Source organism: Erinaceus europaeus, chromosome 9 (assembly GCF_950295315.1).
Source record: "Erinaceus europaeus chromosome 9, mEriEur2.1, whole genome shotgun sequence".
NCBI lineage: Eukaryota > Metazoa > Chordata > Mammalia > Eulipotyphla > Erinaceidae > Erinaceus > Erinaceus europaeus.
The window spans coordinates 66,305,153-66,324,331 of record NC_080170.1 but is presented as its reverse complement, the minus strand read 5'-3'; the positions used below and the strand labels follow the sequence as shown (position 1 = coordinate 66,324,331).

Sequence of the window (19,179 nt, the reverse complement as noted above, 5' to 3'; positions counted from 1 at the left end):
TTTCTTAAAAGGGGGAGGGGGGAGGGTAAGAACAGTGTAATATAGAAAGGTTTTCCTTGAAAATAAAAGATCATCTAAAAGTTTTGATAAGCATCCAGTACTTCACAAAAATCCATTCATAAGCTATTCTAATACAGAATAAATATATTGGACTTTCCATAATACTTAGGCTACCTCAGGGTAATCAGTCAGCTCTTACAGAACTTAGGGCGAAGCCACAGGGAAGAAGCTTTTCCTGTAGGGTATGATATTTAAAAAAAAAAAAAAAAAATTTATTAAAAGGAAATACTGACAGAAACCATAGGATAAGAGGGGTACAACTCCACCCAGTTCCTACCACCAGAACTCTGTATCCCATCCCCTCCCCTGATAGCTTTCCTATTCTTTATCCCTCTGGGAGTATGGACCCAGGATCATTATGGGGTGCAGAAGGCTGAAGGTCTGGCTTCTGTAATTGCTTTCTCGCTAAACATGGGCGTTGACTGGATGATCCATACTCCCAGCCTGTCTCTCTCTTTTCCTAGTGGGGTGGGGCTCTGGGGAAATGGGGCTCCAGGACACATTGGTGGGGTCATCTGTCCAGGGAAGTCTGGTTAACATCATGGCAGCATCTGGAACCTGGTAGCTGAAATAAGAGTTAACATATAAAGCCAAACAAATTGTTGACTAATCATGAACCTAAAGGCTGAAGAGTATGATTAACCCTGGCTCCTCTTTCCCTTTTCTTGGGGCCTAAGCAGCATGACAGAAGGGCTAGGCCAGTTGACAGATGGGGTGTCAGGCCTGGATGATTTCACCCAGACCCACGAGTACCATGTGTGGCCTGGATATGACTATGTGGGCTGGCGGAACGAAAGCGTCACCAATGGCTACATAGAGATCATATTCGAGTTTGACCGCATCCGGAACTTCACCACTATGAAGGTCAGTGAAATGGGAGTCATGGAGACCTTGGTCCCCCTGAAGACAGTTCCAGGGTAGGATGGACCAACCAGCTCCTAACTACTGCTGGGCACTATCCAGGACACTTCTTCACTCTGGTTCATTTCTCCATTCATCAGTAAGGGGCTGCATTAATCACCTAAGTCTCTGGTCCTCTGTCTGGTGGTATTCTAGTGTTTAAGAAGAGAACAGGACCAGCACTTGCCTAGTCTGCCATTTTGTGCCTCCAGGATGACCCTTCAACTATCCTTGCAAAACTTATGTGTGTTCAGTTGTGTGCACACAGTAGTCTTCACAGGACTTGGGGGAGTGGAGGAGGAGAAGATGAATAGGAACAAAAGGAAATGTAATTATATTGCTGAATAATGTACAGATGATAGATCATGCCCATCAGTTCATCATTTGCCTTTGGGGGAGCCTAGTTCCACAAATTAAAAAAAAATGTTTTTAAACTCTCAAAGTTTGAACATTTAGTTAATAGATTTCAATCTTTCTGAGTCCCAGCAGCTCTTATTTAGCTACTGTGCAGCAAATTAGAATTATTCCTAAGTGTATTTTTCAATAGAAGTTTCCAAAAACAGCTAAGGACTAATTTTCCCAAGACCAAGGAAGCCTCTAGCATATTTTAATTTTTCTGAGAGATGATTTTCAGGTCACTGGTGTCTTAGAAGAAATTGTTTTTGCCAGCTAAGCAAATTACTTCCCAGCTACTCCCTGAAATCTAGTTAAAAGAGACCATTCGATTATATTAACACATCTTCTATATTACTGTATTTATTAGAGGGATATCTAAATCCATAAAAGAATTAAGTGCTAGGTGATGTATTTGCATTCCAGGAGAATTCCCAAAATATCTGTAGCAAAAATTATTGCCTTCCCACAGGCTATTTATCCATCGCTTTGCAGTGTTCAAAACAGCTGAAAAATCTATTGACACTGTAGATGGCGTTTCTTTGTTTTCTTAGCCTCTCTCCAGTGACTTGTATTTCCACAAATTGGAATGCTTACTTCATACCAAGGGAGGTATTAGTGCATGTTTTCATCATTAGAACGTTCAAAGGAGAATCAAATGGAGAAGTGGCAGTGGCTTGCCCCCTTGTGTGGTCGGGTATATGGAAAGAGCACTGAGTTGGACCCAGTTCCTGCTGGTTTCTGAACAACTGCCAGTCCATCAACCCTCAATGAGTCCCTGCCTCTTCACTGGAAAACAGGGAGTTGGACATTTTCATTTTCACAGTCTCTGGATATACAAATAGTCTGTGACTTTGTTCTTTGGGAGTGTATGTGGTTGCTGTCCTCAGTCATTAAATTTTTGTAATCATTGCTTAGTAGCTAAAAGTAAATGGCAGTCTTGTATTGTCCAGAAAAGGGGATGGGGGCACAGGAGACAATTAAAGAGATACACATTCAAAACCAAAGCAAGACACTGAAATACATTTCCAGGAGGACAATGATTCTTTTCCAACCTAGAGAGTATTTAAACTTGGGAGTGAGGGCTGGGCCAGAGGACTCAACCAGTCGAGTGATCCCTTGCACTGCATGTGCTAGAGGAATATGCTGACCTGTCTGTCTGTCTGTCTGTCTTATAAAATGAATGTAAGTAGTGATAGGGGAGGTAGTATAATGGTTATGCAAAGAGACTCTCATGCCTGAGGCTCCAAAGTCCCAGGTTCAATCCCCAGCACCACCACAAGACAGAGCTGGGCAGTGCTTTGGCAATAATAATAACAATAATAATAATAATTGAACAAGTAAACTTGTAAGAAATATTTTAACAAATAAATTCACGGTGTAGTGAGCACAAAAGCTCCATTTTCTAGGGGAGACTAAGCCAGAGGAGATATTATTAAAATCCCAAGGGGACTAAGTCACAGGAATTATCTTTTCTGAGGGCTGTCAAACACAGCAGATGCTATAGAAAAGCTGCTTTGGAATGTTACTGGTGGGAAAAGTGTCATAGTGGCAGGTCAGTGAATGTAGTTTCCTGTAAGTCATCTCTTTTTCTCATCTCAAACAATATCCATGATGTAGATTGGGTACCCTGACCAGTATGGCTTTCCCTAAACTTCAGTGAAGGGAAAGACACAGCGAGGGAGAGAGAAAGAGGGGCGGGGGATTCTGTGCCTCTAGCTGATAGAATTCTTATAATACCTGGAACTAGGAGTGGAACTTCTCAATGGAAATACAGAAGTGTTTGGGATTGTGTGACATTTTTGGATTGTCCCTCAACCCATTAAAGAGCATGGACTGGATTTGGCATATCCCAGGAAGAAGTAGCATGAAGTTTTTCATCTTACCTCACTTTAGAATAGCTTGATTATGGGTAGAGGCCCACAGTGTTGAGAGGACTATAGACTTGAGATTAAGGGTGTGAGAACTTCTGTCTAGTATCATTTATTTTAAGGTGTTCTTTTTTAAACTTATGGAAGTAGGGGTGAGAGAGAAAGAGAGCCAGAGAGAGAGCCAGAGTAACACTCTGGCTCATGTGATTTTGGGGATTGAACTCAGGACCTCATATCTGAGAGTTTAGCACTTTATCTACTGCCATCTCCAGGCTACTGTCCTGGTTTTTGTTGTTTGTTTGTTTCATTTTGTTTTTGCCACCAGGGCTATCGCTGCAGCTCAGTGCCTGCACTATGAATTCATTGCACCTGGCAGCCATTTTTTTTCTCCACCCCTTTCTATTTAATTTGATAGAGACAGAGATAAATTGAGAAGGGTGGGGAAAACAGAAAGGGAGAGAGAAATATAGACATCTGCAGATATGCTTAACCATTCATTAAGCTTCCCCCCTACAGGTGGGGAATGGGGCCTCAAACCCCATCCATCCTTGTGCATGGTAACTTGTGTGCTCAACTGGGTGTTCCACCACCTGGCCCCATCATGTATCAGTTTATGGACAAGAAGGCTTTTTTGCAGGAAGGATAAATGTTTTATTGACTAATCCCAGGCTTGAGTTTCATAATCCCAGTCTTGAAGGAACAGAATGTGTTCTAGGGTCAGTGAAATAGCTCACTTGAGTAATGTGCTGCTTTGCAAGGTACTCCCACCACACTGGAGGAAATCAGAGCTATGGTCCCTTTCACTCTGTCCTTCAGTCTCTATCTAAAAACAAGAAAAATAATATGTTAAATCATCATCATTATTTCAGGTGTGAGGAGGTCAAACCCAACTCCTCAAAGGAGTTCAGATTTTATACGGGTGGAGGTGAGAGAGAGAGACAGAGCCAGAGGCTACATTTGGTGACAATCAGAGAAGGGGCAATGGCCCCAAGCCTTTTCCCCTCCCACAACTCTTCATTATAACCAGGGGTAAGACCATCAGGAAGGGTGCGGAGACTGGAGTTCCTGAGGCTGTCCTATTCCCAGACTCTGGAGTGAAGTTCAACCTGATTGATCAATCCTCGGCCATCTTTTCCCCCATAACCCTATTAGACAGTCCATAGTCAGTCCTTTGGAAGCTCAAGTTGGAGACTACCATATCATTAACCTCATGAAGTAGCAGGAGAGAAAATCCCATAGCCTGCAGAATAACTCTTTCCCAAGGGAGGTGCTCAGGGAGGCAGGCCAGCCAGCATCTACTGGGTTGGTTTGCAGTGTCCCCACACCACCCAGCAGCAGCCATCCAGCTATCACTCCTACATCTGTCTCTCTACACCAGGTCCACTGCAACAACATGTTTGCAAAGGGTGTGAAGATCTTCAAGGAGGTGCAGTGCTACTTCCGCTCTGAGGCCGAGTGGGAAGCCAACGCTGTGTCCTTCCCCCTGGTCCTGGATGACGTCAACCCCAGTGCTCGCTTTGTCACCGTGCCCTTGCACCACCGCATGGCTAGTGCCATCAAGTGCCAGTACTACTTTGCTGATACCTGGCTGATGTTCAGTGAGATCACCTTCCAATCAGGTTGGGAGCTGGGGAACCAGAGGGAGGTAGACAAGGAGTGGTGAAGGAGTAGGCTCACAGGGAGTGTGTGTGTGTGTGTGTGGGGGGCATGATGTGTGACATGCACCAACCCTTTGTGTAAACTAAGCCAGGTCAGAGGAAACACACCTAAGCACAGCTATTCATGCTGTGAACACTTCTTTACACAAAGGTAAAGAGCAATTAATTGCCCAATCATCATATATTGACCACTATTTTTGCTTTATTTATTTATTTGATAGGACAGAGGGAAATTGAGAGGAAAGGAGGAAACAAAGAGACCTGCAGCACTGCACTACTTTATAGCTCATAAAACTTTTCCCCTGCACAAGATAAGACTGTGTTCTTGTGCATGGTAATGTGTGTGCTTGACCATGTGCACCACTGGCCAGCCACCCCACCCCAAGTGTTTTTATTTCCACCAGGATTATCGCTAGCGCTTGGTGTCTGCATGAAGATTCCACTGCTCTCAGTGGTCTTTCTTTCTTTCTTCCTTTTTTTTTTATTTTGCCTTGTTTGTTTTGCTTTATTTTATTCGGTAGGATAGAGGGAAAAAAATAAAAGGGGTATCAAAGGAAAGAGAGATACCTGCAGCATTGATCACCACTCATGAAACTTCCTCCATACAAGTGGAGACTAACTTGAACCCAGGTCTCTGTGCATGGTAGCATGTACACTCTACTGGGTCCATCACTGATTTTTGTTTCATCACTTCTGCTGTTATGTTTACAGCAAGTCTGAGGTAGTGTTTGATGATATTACCAAAGTTTTTAGACCACAAAATTACGTCATCTTGGACTTTGAAGATATCTCAGTGCATTAGAACATTAGAAAACAGGATCCACATGTATGGGGACACAGAGGCTCCAGGCTGAATCCAGCACCACAATGTGCCAGAACTGAATTGTGCTCTGGTCAATCTCTCCCTCTCTCTCATATAAAAAGAAATATCATAGCACCTTCAAAAGAACAATTCCCTTATAGCCACTAACATTTATTCATAAATAAATCCTTCACAGTATAATATGTGTGCTTTACCTGGTGTGCTGCCACCTGGACCCTATAAATAAATCCCTCACAGTACAAATTGGCCTTGTAACACACATTCATGTGTCCCTGATTGTCTAAAAGTGTTTCTTAAATTTTTGCCTCCAGGGTTATCACTGGTGCTCAGAGCCTGCACTGCTTCTGTGGCCATTTTCTCTCTCTCCACCCCTCTCTCACTCTCTTTGGATAGGACAGAGAGAAATTGAGAGGAAAAGGGGAAGAGAAAGATGACACCTGCAGACCTGCTTCACCCACCACAGGTGGGAAGCTGGGGGCTCAAACCAGGATCCTTGCATGGGGTCCTTGAATTTCATACTATGTGTGCTTAACCCTGTGTGCCACTGCCTGCCCCCCTCTAATAATGTTTTCTTGCAGTTGGTGTGACTGGGTGAGAATCAAGACAAGGTTGTGCTAGTGTATTTCCTTTACAGTAGCTCTGAGGTGTCTCTTCATGTAAAACAATTTTTGTTTCTCAATCTCCTCTTCCTTTCTTTTCTCTTCCTTCCTCTTTCTTCTCTTCCTCTTCCTTCTCCTTCTCCTCCTCCTTCTTTTCCTCTTTATTCTCCTTTTCCTTCTTTCATTCTTCTCCTCTGCCTTCTCCTCCTCCTATTCCTCCCCCTCCCCTCCCTTGCCCCCTCCCAAGCCAAGGGCATAAGACTTGATCTAGCTCTGAAGGGAAAGATTAACATAAGAGATGAAGTTTACAATGTACTGATTTAACACTTGCATTGTAAGTGTTAATTGGGGGACAATAGGTTCAATTTCATTCATCCTTAAGGCTCTCTCTGCAGAGTAACAAGTGCTTATCTAATCATGGCCTCCATATCATTTAGTCTCCTGGGGAATCCTGAGGTTTAAATTCCTTGTCATGATAGTATTACATTTCACTGGGATCCAGTTCTGAAAAGTACCTCCTTATTTATATTATAGTGCTAGAAAGAAGAAACAATGGAATTTGGGTGGTTGTACCTTTTAGAAGGGAGATACAGCAGTCTGCAATGATCCACCCAATTGAGTACATGTTACTATGCAAAGGATCTGGGTTCAAGCCCCTGGTCCCCACCTACAAAGAGGAAATTTCATAAGTGGTGGAGCAGTGCTGCTGTGTGTCTCTCTGTCTCTTTTTCTCTCTCTACCCCCTTTCTCTTCTCTCTCATTTTCTCTCAGTCCTACCAAATTAAAAAAGGCTTCCAAGAGCAGTGGATACCCCAGTGATAACTGTGGTGACAATAAAAAAAGGGAGAGGATGTGCATATTCTAGCTCTTGACCCCCTAACTAGACAAACAAGAAGGGAAAGTTAGTCACCAACAGTAATCTGATAAATGCTGTCTTGGAGTCTAGTTTTAGAAATTGCTACACCACAGTCAAAGGTGCTCTATTGTCCACAACTGACCTGCTAAGGATGAAGGTCAAAGTCACTTAAAAGAATGTCTAGTATGGCAGCTAAAACACTGGACCTCAAAGCATGAGTTTGACCCCTTCTATTTATTATCAATAATAAATAAAGAAATAAATTTGTATAAAATAAAGTCATTGATTTGACTAAGAAAAGGGCCAGGGTAATGAGGCTTCATGAAAACCCTTTCATAAAATGATTGTTTTGTCACAGATGCTGCAATGTACAACAACTCTGGAGCCCTGCCCACCTTGCCTGTGGCACCAACCACCTACGGTAGGTGTGACTCCAGGACCTCCTGGAAGATGATGAAAGAGAGTGGAGGTCTTCAAAGGGATGGCTGTCCATGCAGGGGGGTTGGTGCCAGGTGACGAGGAGTTCTGGAAAGATAGGGCAAAGTTCAGGACTCAACAGACAGCTGTCACTGCTGGTGCCTGTGAATCTCCAGCTGTCACAGAGTCTACAGCTGTCCAGATGGTTCCATAAATCCTGGCCACATGGGACAAGGAACCTGGAAAGAGCCCATTGTGTGAGGCCAGTAGACATATGGGAGGCTCTCAAACAGAACACTGGTCTCTCTAGTTGGAGAGAAACATGGAGAAGTGTCCCCATGGCTTTACACACTTGCTGACCATATAAACCAGCAACCTGGGGATTACATAGTCCAGTCTTAAGAAGACTGTCCTCTTCAGTAACATGTCTCAGAGAATGGGGTTGGTGAAGGTACTTCTGCCCCCGCTATTCACTGAGGTTCATTATTAGGAGCCTGAGGACTCTAACTGGGACAATAAAGGGACACAACTGGGGGAAAGAATGGGTGAAATATCCCATTGTCCATCCTGATGCACAAGAGGAGGAGCTGTCCACGAAGGGGGCATTAGTGTACAGCGACAAGGTCAGGGTAGAATTACAAGACCAAGAAAAAAGCCTGACTGTTGCCATGTGTGCCACCCAGTTTCAATCCCAGCCTCCACTGCACTGAGGGAAGCTTCAGTGCTGTGATTTATTTCACTCTCTATCTTTAAAAAAAATTAGTGTGCTGGTGGCTTCTTTTAAGGATAGAAACAGAGAAGCAAAGATAGAGTGAAAGAGACCACAGCACTGAAGCTTCCTTATTGTAGTGAGGAAGGATCAGGACTCAAACCGGGGTCATGTGCATGTGGCAAAGCTACATGACCAGAGGCTTCTTGAAGAATCTGAAAGGAGCAGGTTCTATCCCCAGACCCAGTTCAGTTCTGCATGCTTCTCCTGGTCCCATGAGATGATAACATTTTCCATTTTTCCCCTCCTGGCCCCAGATCCAATGCTTAAGGTTGATGACAGCAACACCCGGATCCTGATCGGCTGCTTGGTGGCCATCATCTTCATCCTTCTGGCCATCATTGTCATCATCCTCTGGAGGCAGTTCTGGCAGAAGATGCTGGAGAAAGTGAGGAGATGCAGATAGCCCCTGACTGTCCTCTGGGAGTGAAAGGCACACTTCCAGGATGTATCAGTGGCCAGAGAGCTGGCCCAGGCTACTGAGAAGCAAAGGCATGGAGAAACATGGTGCTAAGAGGATTTAGGAAAGAATAAACAAATATGGGGATGACAAAATAACTCATCTGGATAGTGTGGTGCTTTGTCCTGTGTGTGATTCAGTTTCAAACCTGGTTCTGATAATGTCAACAGTAGCTTTGCTACTGTGGCATCTCTCTCCTTTCTCTCTCTCCCTCTGTCTGTCTCTCCATATCTCCCTCTCCCTTTCTGTCTACCTAGCCTTCTCCTCACCCTCTCTTTTCCTCTCTCTCTCCTTCCCTTCTCTATGTTAAAAAAAAAAAAAGGAAGCCTTGACACCATATGGGAGGTGCCATGACACCAGCTCTGATGCTGTGGTGTCTGTCCTTCTCTCTATCTCTTTCTGAATGAAATGGTCATCTAGGAACAGTGAAGTCATGGATGGATGAGGCCCTGGCTCAGAAAAAAAAAATAGTAATCAATTTTGATGCACTGCTGATACCTAGCTAAAATTTCTGGAGGCCTTATTTCTTCTCTTCTCTTTGCTGTTTGCTTGTTTATAAGTGTAGTGATGGCACTAGGTGGTAATGTGTGAATATAACCACCCCCAGCCTAACTAATATCCTACTCACTTCTCTCATCTTTCTATTCCTATGTCTGTTGTTGTTGTGGCCAGGTGTCGGGCTGCACCACGGAGAAGAGAGAGAGAGGAGGTCTGGAACAAGTGGGGTACACAAATCTTTATTATAGGATGGGGGGTGGCTCAGGCCACGTGGAGTCAGCCGACAATGGCTGTCCCCACTACCTCACCACGTAGAGAGAGAGAGCGTGCGACCCGAAGGAGCCCAGAGAGAGAAAGAGCAAGAGAGCCGAGGGCCCAGAGAGGGGGAGGGGGAGTGAGGGGACTTTTATTGGGCAATAACCAGGGGTGATGTGTCGGGCAGGATTGGTCAAAGGGGACACTGCGGGACATGGTAAAACCTTGGGGGCAGAGACTGCATCAGAATAATTCCTCAGCATCATCTCCTCCTTTCCCTTTATATCAAAATGGACACAGTAAAGAAAAATGGAATGGAACAGGCTTAAATGTTTTTAAGGAATGCCGTGCTCAGGTGGTAAGATGTAGGACTTTCTGTGGAGGAGGGAAGGCTTAAATGGCTGCCAACCTTGTGAGATTTATGTGTCCTCCTGTGCTTAACCCCTCTTTAGAGAGAGAGACTTAGGTTTAAGCGCAGCCTGCTCAACCATCTCTTCACAATATCTCTACATCTTTTTCGGTCTTTCTATCTAGTCATAGCATAAGATGGTTCAAAGTCTGTAAAAGACTATCGTGGAACAGAAACCTTTTGGGCATAAACCTAAATGATATAGGGACAAGTAGGGGAGTAGTAAAAGCCAGTGTGGTGTGAAGGGAAGGGTTGGTGTGTAAAGGAACGTTCCCTGCTTGGGGCGGGGGAAGGGGCAAGGGTACATAATGAGGGGGAGGCGGGAGGGCATGGCCCACCAAACAGAGGGGCTATTTGGCATTGTATAGTCCTCAAGGCAACAGTCTGTAAAGTCTATGAACTACTCAGGATCAGTCTATGAAAAACCAGCAGCTTTAAGGGAAATAAGCTGTTTTAAAATTGTGTAAAATGTCTATAGGGTATGCCAGCAAGTCCGATACAAGTCTCAGTCCAAAGTAGATGGCTAGGGGAAGAATTGGCAGGGGATGAGACGCTGCATGAGGGAGGTCAGCTGCTGGAATTCTGCTTTTCTGTAGATAGCCAGCTGGAACTGCCAACACGTGACAGGCAAATCAGAAGCAGGAACGGCAAGTAGGCATTAAGAAAGTTCTGTCCTTGGATTCTGTGTATCAGGTTCTTCAGATCACGTTGAGTGACATCTAGGGTTTCGGGGGTGTGTCACTGTAGTCATGCCGTCTAGTGGGTGACGTCAAGATGTGCAGGGGTTCAGATGGTTTTTCCGGGATTCCTGTGAAAGAAACACAATCTGCTTCTCATGGTTAATTTGAACTTGTAACAAATTAGAGGTTTATTATAGTTGATACCTCGATGATTATAATTGGTTTAAATATCTTTATGATTTTATTTAAAGGTCATCTAATGTGACCTCCTGTAGCAGTCTCTACAGCAGGATCTTGAGACCAATTTTAGTTAAAATATGTATTTTAAACAGACTCAAATTGCTTAGAGAGTTAACGCATTTTCGTGACAATGATTTTAACATTTACAGTGCCAGATTGATGCCAGATCTGTTGTGGATTAATTTACACAAGATAGTTTACAGGGCACTTTTGGGGGCCCTCCAAAGGTGTCCTGTATAGAGAATTTATATTTTAGTTTTGGGAACGTATAGTCACGTTAAACATTTAGACTTTTACCTTAAATAGTTACCTTAGCAAATTAATTTTTACCTTGTATGGTAATAATGTAGCTGTAGGGTTACACTTTTGACCGTTAAGTTAGTGTTACCAAACTTGAGACATACCCATAAACATTTAGTTATGACACACTGGAGAAAAAAACTTTTGTTATAAAGGAGGAAAAAACTTTTGTTATAAAAACATATCAGCCATGGCAGCCATACACCTCTAAAGAGCTCAGAGAACTCAGACAAGCGGTCAGAGATGATGGGATTCATGCGCCATGGACTAAGTCCATTTTAAGGAGTTTTTACCAGCACGTTAACACCCCCCAGGACTGGAAAGACCTGGCTTGTGCTGCACTCCCAGACGCCCTCTACCTACAGTGGACAGCAAGTTTCTGTGATGAATGCTCTAGACAATCGCAGGAAAATAGTAACAAACAGGTAGAATGGAATTTTGATGCTTTGTTTGGAGCAGGAACATTTGAATCTGGAGCTCAGTAGGCAGAAGCCAGGTTTCCAACCGGTTATTTTGAACAGGTATGCATCTGCACAACACAAGCATGGGAAAGGGTGACCCCACTCAATGTAGACTCGTCAGTTCCCGTTAACTCTCTTGGCCAAGGCACTGATGAATCATTAACAAGCTTCATCTCAAGGGTGAAGACAAGCTTAGAGAGAAAGGTTTATAATCCTGACGTCCACTCACTACTCCTGCACTCTATTGTCTGGGATGGCATGATACCACAATTCTGTCAGGCATGCCTTAATCTTAAACACCTACACCCAGATAATTGGATTTTGGCGACATGGGAACTTACATCAGGCAATTATGGGGCATCCGCTATGACACAGGTTTATGCAGTTACCCCACGTAATCAAAACGGGGCCTGCTTTCAGTACAGTTGCCAAGGACATTGGCATAACCAATGTCCCATAAGCTGCGACCACGCCTCCAGTCAGGGCAACCCCGCCTCCAGTCAGGGCAACCCCACCTCCAGTTAGAGCTACCACGCCTCCAGTCAGGGCAACCCCGCCTCCAGTCAGGGCAACCCCGCTTTCAGTTAGGGAGCCAGAAGTCACGTACGGTGTGTCCCAGATGCCACAAAGGGTTTCACTGGAAGAGAGATTGTTGGTCCAAATTTCATAAAGATGGCACGCCCCTGAATGGTACAAATTTGGGGCCTGAGATTTTGTGGACCACTCCTGTTTTAGAACGTGGTCACCCTTCTATGACAGTAAAGATTGGCAATATTCCTTTTAAATTTTTATTTGTTTTTATTTTATTTTATTTATTTTTGGATGGAAACAGAAAAATTGAGAAGGGGGAAGATAGAGAGGGAGGGCGACAGAGAGACAACTACAGCCCTGCTTCATCACTCATGAAGCTTTTCCCCCTGCAGGTGGGGACCAAGGGCTTGACGGTTACAATTCTGAAGCCCTCTGGGTCCCCCCATCAGGCTCATTGTGAGTAAATAACTTTTGGACTGGCTTCCATGGAAGCTCAGAAACATTCGTGGCATGGCAGTCGTGGCAGACTCTGTGTGGAAGAAATGAAAGCTTAGGGGCCAGGCAGAGGTGCACCCAGTTGAGCACATACATTACCATGCTCAAGGACCAGGGTTCAGGTGTCCAGCCCCACCTCCAGGGGGGAAGCTTCATGAGCAATGACAGTGCTACAGGTGTCTCTCTCTCTCCTTCTTACTTCCCCCTCCCCTCTCAATTTCTCTCTGCCATATCAAAATAAAAGAAAGGGAAAAGAAAAAGATGTGAAGGTTTATTCCATCCCCCTGGATTGTAGTCACTTAGGGGACCATGCTGGATGTCTGTGCCTTGCAGGGCTATCGAGATCAGTCTGAGGAGGAGGTGAGAAACCTCTTTGTGCCACAACCTGCTTTCCCTCCCAACCCCACTGTCCTCCCACAGGCATCCCGGAGGATGCTGGATGACGAGATGACGGTCAGCCTCTCTTTGCCCAGTGAGTCCAGCATGTTCAACAACAACCGCTCCTCCTCATCCAGCGAGCAAGAATCCAATTCCACCTATGACCGCATCTTCCCCCTCCGCCCTGACTACCAGGAGCCATCCAGGCTGATACGGAAGCTCCCGGAGTTTGCTCCAGGGGAAGAAGAGGCAGGTGAGGAGGACAGAGTGGACAGGTGTGGGAGCCTGGCCAGCCCTGGAGAGGTGTGACTGTGTGGCCATGTCGTGGACACATGTCGTTCTTTCTATTGCTAAGTCTGGTCTGCTGCTGCCCCCAGCCAGATCTGAGCTCCTTCCCCTCTTTACTACTGCACATAGCAGAAATTGGGGGTGGGTTAGGGTGGGTCATGGTAGGGGATGGGGTGGATGTGTACCAGAAGAGGTAAAAAAAAAGTCAATAAAAATTTCTAACATTGGAAGAACCTATAGAGCCCATCTTACTCATCTCCTTTATAGCAGGAGGAAAATGAAGGGGTTCAGATACAGCAAATTAGCTCACTTGGATAGGGTGCTGCTTTGCATGTGCAAGAGCCAGTTTCAAGCCTGGCCCCTACTGCATTGAAGGAAGCTTCAGGACTGTAGTCAGTCTCTCTCTCCCTCTCTATCTGTCTTTCTACCTCTGTCTCTATGAAATAAAATAATAAAATAAGAAAGTTTAAAGGCTCAAATAGAGTAAATTAACTCCAAACATCACTCAGGGTTCATTCAGACTAGAATTTCACCTGGAAGAAAAAAAAAAGTAATGAAGCCAAAGACATCCTAGGATCCTCAGTGTTTAGCCACCTGGATGATCAGTTATCTTTTGTTTATGTCTCTTTAGTGGGAACAGAGCAGAACAATCTGATATTTTATTGCTAGAGTCAAGATTTCTTGCCTTGGCTCGACAGAGCATTGCTCAGGTCAGAGAGTGCCAGCTGATCCACAGCCCAGTGTTTTTTGGGAAGGGCTGCAGAGGGACATCAGAGGGGATGGTGGGTCATTGCTGAGCTCAGAGCAGCTTTCCCAGAAGGTCAGGAACTGAGAACCGCCCAAGTCAGAGTGAGAGGACAGTGGTACTCAAGAGGGAGCTGGCCAGGAGGCAGGCAGACTAGCAGAAGACACAGACTTTTCAAGGGCTTTTTAGGATAGTGATTATGCAAAAATACTTCTATGCCTGAGGCTCTAAGGTCTCCTGCACCACCATAAGACAGACCTGAGCAGTGCTCTGGGAAAGGAAGGAAGGAAAGAAAGAAAGAAAGAAAGAAAGAAAGAAAGAGAGAGAGAGAGAGAGAGAGAGAGAAAGAAAGGAAGGAAGGAAGGAAGGAAGGAAGGAAGGAAGAAAGGAAGGGAGAAAAGGAGGGAGGGTGGGAGGGAGAGAGGAAGGGAGGGAGAAGGGAAGGGAAGAGCTAGTATGTATTTATCACTCATTAGGATGGCAAACATTCAAGGGGCATATTGATCTTAGGGATTTGTCATAGAAACAGCAAGAATAGAAGAAGTAAGCAAACTACTTCCTAGCCTAAACTGAAGTAAGTAACCTATTTTCTGAAGCCTGAAACGTCCCCTCTCATATTTAATTATTTTTATGCAACACTAGAAAATGAACTATGGTCCTATAACATACATGATATTGTTGAGCCCCCCCCCATGGCCAATTAAAAGAACAACAATAACTAGGGTTAGGGAGATAGCCTGATGGTTATACAAAAACTTTCATTCCTTAGGCTTTTAAGTCCCAGGTTCAATTCCCAGAACCACCATAATAAACTAAAGCTGAGTGGTTCTCTGTTATCTCTGTGTATCTCTCTCTCATTAAAATAAATAGGTAAGGGGCTGGGCAGTAGCACAGCAGTCTAAGCACTCATAGTGCCAAGTGCAAGGACTGGTGTAGGAATCTGGGTTCAAGCCCCAGGCTCCCCACCTGCAGGGGAGGTCACTTTATAAGCAATGAAGCAGCTCTGCAGGTATCTATCTTTCTTCCCCTTTCTGTCTTCTCCTCCCCTCTCAATTTCTCTCTGTCCTGTCCAACAACAACAGCAATAACAACAAGGGCAACAAAATGGGAAAAATGGCCTCCAGGAGCAATGGATTCATAGTATAGGGACTGAGCTCCAGTGATAACCCTGGAAGCAAATAATAATAAAAAAATAGAAATAAATATTTTAAATAAATAACAATAGTAAACTACTGGAGTGGAGAGGAATAAGGGTGAGACAGAGGACAGGGAAAAATAACATAGCTCCCCACAGTGTTGTTCATGGTGCTGCTGTGTGGTATGGGCCTAATGAACCCAGATAAGGTATGCATTCTGCACAGTCCCTATTTTTAAAGTTAAACTGTGCCTTAAATTAGATCATGCAGATCGAATCAGAGTGGCATAAGAAGTATCAATGGTAAGAAGTGACACAATGGTAGAGTATAGGACTTGTAAGTGCAAGTCCTTAGTTTAATCCTCAGCCCCTCATATGACAGAGTGGTGCTCTGTTTCTCTCTCTATCTCTCTGTCTCCCTGTCTCTCTCTCTCAATCTCTCTCTCCCATAAAAATAAATAAATATTTTTAAAATGAGAAACACTTGCATCCAGGAAAATAGCTTAGTTGGTAGAGCTCAGAACTTCCTGGGTCAGTCACTTGTACTTTATATACTATAGTGATGCTCTAGCTTCTTGTATAAAACTCTGTTAGATTTATAATAAAGAAGAAAAATGAATATTTTTAAAACATTGAACCAGGTATAAGCAAATTAAGGAAATATGATACTAAATTTTCAAGCCATCATACTCCACCTTGGTACAGCAGGAACATTTCTAGAATTTATCACACTTCCATAGGATTATCACACAGCAGCGAAGGAGATAAGCAAAGGTCTGCATTAAGAAGACCACAAAGAACCCCCACACCTATGGACATCTTATCTTTGACAAAAGTGCCCAGACTATTAAATGGGGAAAGAAAAGTCTCTTCAACAAATGGTGTTGGAAACAATGGGTTGAAACATGCAGAAGAATGAAACTGAATCACTGCATTTCACCAAATACAAAAGTGGATCAAGGACTTGGATGTTAGACCAGAAACTATCAGATACTTAGAGGAAAATACTGGCAGAACTCTTTTCTGCATAAATTTTAAAGACATCTTCAATGAAACCAATCCAATTACAAAGAAGACTAAGATGAGCATAAACCTATGGGACTACATAAAATAAAAAAACTTCTGCACAGCTAAAGAAATTACTACCCAAACCAAGAGACCCCTCACAGAATGGGAGAAGATCTTTACATGTCATACATCAGACAAGAGGCTAATAACCAGAATATATAAAAAACTTGCAAATCTCAACAACAAGACAACAAATAACCCCATCCAAATCTGGAGAGAGGATATGGACAGAATATTCACCACAGAAGAGATCCAAAAGGCCAAGAAACACATGAAAAATTGCTCCAAGTCTCTGATTGTCAGAGAAATGCAAATAAAGACAACAATGAGATACCACTTCACTCCTGTAAGAATGTCATACATCAGAAAAGGTAACAGCAACAAATGATGGAGAGGTTGTGGGGTCAAAGGAACCCTCCTGCACTGTTGGTGGGAATGTCAATTGGTCCAAACTCTGTGGAGAACAGTCTGGAGAACTCTCAGAATGCTAGAAATGGACCTACCCTATGATCCTGCAATTCCTCTCCTGGGGTTACATCCTAAGGAAACCAACACACCCATCCAAAAAGATCTGTGTACACATATGTTCTTGGCAGCACAATTTGTAACAGCCAAAACCTGGAAGCAACCCAGGTGTCCAACAACAGATGAGTGGCTGAGCAAGTTGTGGTATATATACAATGGAATACTACTCAGCTATAAAAAATGGTGACTTGACTATTTTCAGCCTATCTTGGATGGACCTTGAAAAATTCATGTTAAGTGAAATAAGTCAGAAACAAAAGGATGGATATGGGATGATCTCACTCTCAGGCAGAAGTTGAAACACAAGATCAGAAAAGAAAACACAAATAGAACCTGAACTGGAATTGGCATATTGCACCAAAGTAAAAGACTCTGGGGTGGGTGGGTGGGGAGAATACAGATTCAAGAAGGATGACAGAGGACTTAGTGGGGGTATTGTATTGTTATATGGAAAACTGGGAAATGTTATGCATGTACAAACTATTGTATTTACTGTCAAATGTAAAACATTAATTCCCCAATAAAGAAATTCTTTTAAAAAGAAGACCACAAAGAAGACTCTAGAGAAACTATTATCGGGGGCCTAGCAGTGAGTGCACATATTGACTATGTGCAAGAACCCTGGTTCGAGCTCTTAGTCCCCAACTACAGAGTCCACTGCAGCACTTCACAAGTGCTGAAATTGTGCTGCAGATATCTCTTTCTTTCTCCTTCTCTATTTTTCTCTGTCCTATGAAAAAGAGAAGGAAAGAAAGAAAGGAAGGAAGGAAGGAAGGAAAGAAAGAAAGAAAGAAAGAAAGAAAGAAAGAAAGAAAGAAAGAAAGAAAGAAAGAAAAAGAGAAAAAAGGGATGCCCCTTGGGAGTGATGGATTTGTTGTTGTTGTGTAGGCATCAATCTCTATTGATAACCCTGGTAGCAATTGAAGAATCAATTTAAAAATTAAATTAGGGGCCAGGTGGTGGTGCACCTGGTTGAGTGCATATGTTGCAATGCACAAGGACCCAGGTTTTAGCTCCCAGTCCCCCACCTGCAGGGGGAAAGCTTTTCAAGTGATGAAGCAGTGTTGCAGGTGTCTTTCTGTCTCTCTTCCTCTCTATCTCCTCTTCCTTCTCTATTCATGACTGTCTCTATCCAATAAATAAATAAAGATAATAATAAAAACTTTTTAAAAAATTAAATTGAAAAAAAGAAGCTGTCCTTGAGTGGGAACATCTAGTGGGTCAGGCTGCCCTAGAGGCATAGCCTAGTCCTCTCCATGGATAGTTTTCCAGAGAGGCCCTGACAATGATACTTGGGGCCTTTGTCTTCCAGGCTGCAGTGGTGTTGTGAAACCCATCCAGCCCAGTGGGCCTGAGGGAGTGCCCCACTATGCAGAGGCTGATATTGTGAACCTGCAGGGAGTCACAGGGGGCAACACTTACTCGGTACCTGCCGTGACCATGGACCTGCTCTCTGGGAAAGATGTGGCTGTGGAAGAGTTCCCCAGGAAGCTCTTGACTTTCAAAGAGAAACTGGGAGAAGGCCAGTTTGGGGAGGTGAGTGTGTTCTTTAGAGTCCTCAGTCCTTGGTAGCTCAAAAGCAATGACTGGAATTATTAAAAAAAAAAAAAAAAAAAAAAGCAAGTGGAACAGTGTCCCAGCCAATGTCACCCATGTCTACTGTCATCTACAAGAATAGAATGAAGTCACCCTTACCTTTGTCCACTTGTTGTGGAGTTCCCGGAGTCTCTGACCTCTACATAGATATCTTCAAAGCTGGTAAGTCAGAGCCAGGCGACAGCTGGTAGGGCATGTGCTTTGCTGAGCAAGACACCCTGGGTTTGAGCCCCAGCACTGTATGAGAGCACTGGGGGAGCTTTGCACCAGAGCATTGCCATGGGACTTACAGAAATCTTGAAAAACATTCAGTAATTTCAAAGTTGTGTTTGTTTGTTGTTTTGCCACCAGGGCTATTACTGGGACTTTTACTTCCTTTTATTTTATTTTATTTCATTTTATTTTTTTCTTGATAGATGATGAGGGAGAGAAAAAGAGCCAGGGAGGAGAGACATAGGCTGGAGACATAGCTCACTAGGATAGAGCACTGCTTTGCCATGTGCCCAATCCTGGTTTGAGCCCAGTCTCCACAGCTTTGAGGGAAGCTTTGGTGCTATGGTTTCTTTTGCTCCTTCTCTGTCTCTGCATATATATATATATATATGGCACCGACATCACTGCTTTACCTCTCCTGAAGCTTCCCATTCAGGGTGGGGACCAGGGGTTTCAACAAAGGTCCTTGAACATGGTAAAGTGTGTTCTCTAGTGGGAAGGCTACCACCCATCCCCTATTTCAAAATTGTTTGTTTTAGTAGATTATAGTGGGTGG

General features: G+C 43.9%; 1 protein-coding gene and 1 long non-coding RNA gene across 5 annotated transcripts in view; both read left to right on the top strand.

The window, feature by feature from the left end:
- LOC132540421 (uncharacterized) overlaps window positions 1–19,179 on the top strand; it is a 216,491-nt gene that overhangs the window by 181,047 nt on the left and 16,265 nt on the right. The window lies entirely within an intron of this gene.
- The window catches only part of DDR2 (discoidin domain receptor tyrosine kinase 2), a 158,776-nt gene that overhangs the window by 123,332 nt on the left and 16,265 nt on the right, over window positions 1–19,179 (top strand). For all 4 annotated transcript variants that reach the window (XR_009551612.1, XM_007533311.3, XM_060198096.1 and 1 more), the window contains 6 exons: window positions 741–924; window positions 4,603–4,843; window positions 7,519–7,581; window positions 8,604–8,734; window positions 13,096–13,306; window positions 18,127–18,350. Coding sequence is in view for 3 of the 4 variants with exons in the window: in XM_007533311.3 (XP_007533373.3) it covers window positions 741–924; window positions 4,603–4,843; window positions 7,519–7,581; window positions 8,604–8,734; window positions 13,096–13,306; window positions 18,127–18,350 (1,054 nt within the window). In the remaining variant the exon portion in view is untranslated. The remainder of the gene's footprint in view (window positions 1–740; window positions 925–4,602; window positions 4,844–7,518; window positions 7,582–8,603; window positions 8,735–13,095; window positions 13,307–18,126; window positions 18,351–19,179) is intronic.